The 3,337-nt window shown below is 43.6% G+C and overlaps 1 protein-coding gene across 11 annotated transcripts in view; it reads left to right on the top strand.

The window, feature by feature from the left end:
• Pex5l (peroxisomal biogenesis factor 5 like) overlaps positions 1-1,339 on the top strand; it is a 201,244-nt gene extending 199,905 nt beyond the window's left edge. For all 11 annotated transcript variants that reach the window (XM_031376588.1, XM_031376595.1, XM_031376594.1 and 8 more), the window contains one exon: positions 362-1,339. In XM_031376588.1, the coding sequence (XP_031232448.1) occupies positions 362-566 (205 nt within the window). In that variant the 3' untranslated portion in view covers positions 567-1,339. The remainder of the gene's footprint in view (positions 1-361) is intronic.
• Positions 1,340-3,337: the final 1,998 nt, after the last annotated feature.

Here is a 3,337-nt window from a genome sequence, read left to right as displayed (position 1 = left end):
GCAGGGGGGAGGACATTTTTGTTCCTAAAGACAGGGTACATAGATTACTTCTGCACACATCTCGAGGTCTTCTGATCACATCTCCAGATCATTCCTAGAGCAGTGGAAGTGCATTGACTTAACAGTGATTGTGTTAGCCTCCCTTCTACCTAACTGGCATTTCCTTTCTCTTTCTGGCCCACTATGTTTAACAATACATACTAATAAGAGATTAGCTTGAACGCCTGAAAGTCACCAGAGAGCCCAATAACCCTGGAGAGATCTAGGGCTCAGCACAGAAACAGCTTAATCTGATCATTTGTTTTAGTATGCTGACTCTGGAGTTCACAGCATTTTGAGATGTGCTTTTCTCCCTTTTTAGAGAAGCGGTCAGCAACTTTCTCACTGCCCTCAGCTTGCAGAGGAAGAGCAGGAACCAGCAGCAAGTCCCTCACCCTGCCATCTCCGGGAACATCTGGGCTGCCCTCAGGATTGCCCTGTCGCTGATGGACCAGCCAGAGCTCTTCCAGGCCGCTAACCTTGGTGACTTGGATGTCCTCCTAAGAGCTTTCAACTTGGATCCTTGAAGGAAAAGAAAAAAAAATAATAATAATAAAGGATAATAACGCCTCTTCTGTGTTATTATACTAAAAAGGGACAAAACTATTTTATTATGAATTTCCAAACCAGAAATTTTTTTAAAGGATAAAGCTGAGAGTCAAAAGGCCATGGTCATATGACCCAAGGGAATTGATTCCTACAGATCCAGTCTCTGTTCAGACCCCAAAGCACAAAGTGAAGGTCGTGTTCAAGAGAAGAACTGAGATTCTCAGGACAAACCAAGATAAGGTAACTACGTTCTCTCCAAAGTGCAAGTGCATGTCGGGTTATGCTGTTCTTGTCCCAGCTGGTGGCGCATCTGACGGACAGTCTTGGGACATAGCATGACAATTTGTCCACAGTCTGTGAACTCAGGCTGTCTCTGTTTCCCCCTTTTGCAAGACTGAACATAGTCTGGGCCATTGGCAAATGGACACATTCAGCCTGACTGAAGGCAGCCATTGCTTCCCTCTCACCCATTCTAATTTTGACTGTAAGCCTTTGTTTTCAGAGAAAGAGAGCTTTGCTGGCAAAAGCAATTTTTGCACTAGAAGTTTTTGCTGTTCCCAATGAAATCCTTTCTAGGATTGTACATAAGCACTTTAATATCTTATTTATGCCTTGCTGGGCTTCTACCTTGCTGCTCCAGTTTCTAACTTGGGAGGTAGGGGAGGGGAGGATAAACGATTTGAGAACTCAGAGTTGTTAGTTCAGTGGACCAAATAAAAAAATTATAAGAATAGTTTTTCTTAACATAGGATTTGGAAGGTGTGTTTGCATAGAATGTAAATATGTTAGACCCATGTTTCTTTGTGTGTTTTCTGGGGGCCTATGAACCTCAGTGGGAAACAAAGTTCCCACTGCATTCTCCCTGCAGAAAGGAGCTTGGCGACTCTGAGATTTCTAATGAGTTGTGTTAGATTTGTTTTAATATCCTAGCCTGTTTTCCTGGCTTCCTAACTGCCTTGCACAACGATATTTCCTTTAAACTGTTACTATTTCAAATGGTATTTCTTAAGCGTGATAAATACATTTTTCCTAAAGGCAACGTGTTTCCTGAGTTCCGTAATTACCCCCGCTGTCCACCTCCTCACATTGTAAGTGACAGAAGGCTTGCATTTGTAGCCCAGCAGCACAGAGCAGCAGAGGTCACATCTGGAAGACACATGCCACCCTCAGCGAAAGCCAGGCCTTCTCCATTGGCCAAGAAATCTGACTTAACTGTTGGCCTCCTACATATTTCTTCAGATTATTTGGTGGGCATTTGGCGCTTAGTGGTCATTTCAAAAGATGCACTCATTAAAAATTAGAAAAATGTTGGCAAAGCACTAACCAAAATAACATTTTGCTCAGCTCGAATTCTAGTAAACTGCCCTATTTGTCTTCTCTCTGTAGCCTTCCTGCATCTAGAATCTTCCCGAAAGTAGTATGATCCCAACTCTTTCATGTCTATTGCTCACTAGTGACTCACTTCACTAACAACTGTAGCTTCCAAACTTTGGGCCGAAGCAGATATGAACTGTGGAATCATCTACTAGTGATTGAAAATATGCCAGAGGCTGACTGGCCCTCTCTGTCGCTGTAGAGTTCCCTGGATTGGGAGATACCTGAAGTTCATAAGTCACTACAAGTCCTTGAAGCTTATCTATCACATAAGCTTCCTGGCTCATAAGGACAAAGTGGTAAGGCCACTGTAGTGGCCTCAGGCTTTGCTCTTCATGGTCAATACTCCCTATGCTACAGCAGTAGCCCCATGCTGGCAGCAGGCACTGGGAGGCACCAGGGCATCCACTCCTGGACACAGATATTTCTCACACACTTTCTAATAGTCTGAGCAGCAAAGAACAGTTCAGGTGTATTTTCAAGAGCAGAATTATCTAGACTGTTAGAAACAGATTGGGAAGACCTCTTTGGGCCAGACTGCAGACAGTGGCATTGTCTGCTGGGACACTGCTGAGAGTGTAGTGACTGTTCCTGTCTTTATCACTCTTAAGTGTCACATACTGACCATGTGATGCGAATCCTTCAGAGCCCCTCTCCAAGTTTGTGAACCAAGGGTTCAAAGCAAGCTTCACGACTCTTCTGGTCCTAATGCTCTCCCAGGCCCTCAGTGGCACGTGATGTGGCCAGGATGATGGTGCACCACACCCTCCTCCTTGTCACTTCACACGTATAGCCAAACTAGTACAAATGTGAGAAGTCTGATTTTATTTGATCGTTGCTGAACTCTGTCAAATTTTGTGACCCAAGTTTATGTTGCCATTGGAATACAAAGTAACTTCAAACTCTCGGGAGTTATGTTAGGAGACCGTTGACAGTTTTCCACTTCACTATTAGGTAACAATTTGTAAGACATTTGATGGGACTTTATCCACTCCATCAGTTCTATCCATCACAGTCCAGATGTTTATAGACTGCCACCTGTCAGGAAGTTCAAAAGTATTGCTTAAGAGGAAAAGAGCTGCGGTTTTCAATGGTATCATGATGATAGTAAAAGCCAATAACTAAAATGTAAAAATGTGTATAAATGGAGCTGTAGCAGACACTAGGCAGAGAGCTTCTTCAATGGCTTCCTTCTCTGCTTTTTTTCCCTCTGTGCTTTGTTAGAGCTTCTCATCCTCATGGCAAGAAGTTGCCTTTTCTCTTTCCATTTGATTCTTCTGAGGCTCTGGGGCAGAGCCTGAGGATGGTATTCATTCATGCAATGGCCACTCAGTGCCTTCCCTGGACTGATTTTGCCAGTAAATTGGATGAAAAT

This window comes from Mastomys coucha, unplaced genomic scaffold (genome assembly GCF_008632895.1).
Source record: "Mastomys coucha isolate ucsf_1 unplaced genomic scaffold, UCSF_Mcou_1 pScaffold17, whole genome shotgun sequence".
NCBI classification, from domain to species: domain Eukaryota; kingdom Metazoa; phylum Chordata; class Mammalia; order Rodentia; family Muridae; genus Mastomys; species Mastomys coucha.
Note: the sequence above shows the minus strand (reverse complement) of the source record. Positions and strands in the feature narration are given on the sequence as shown.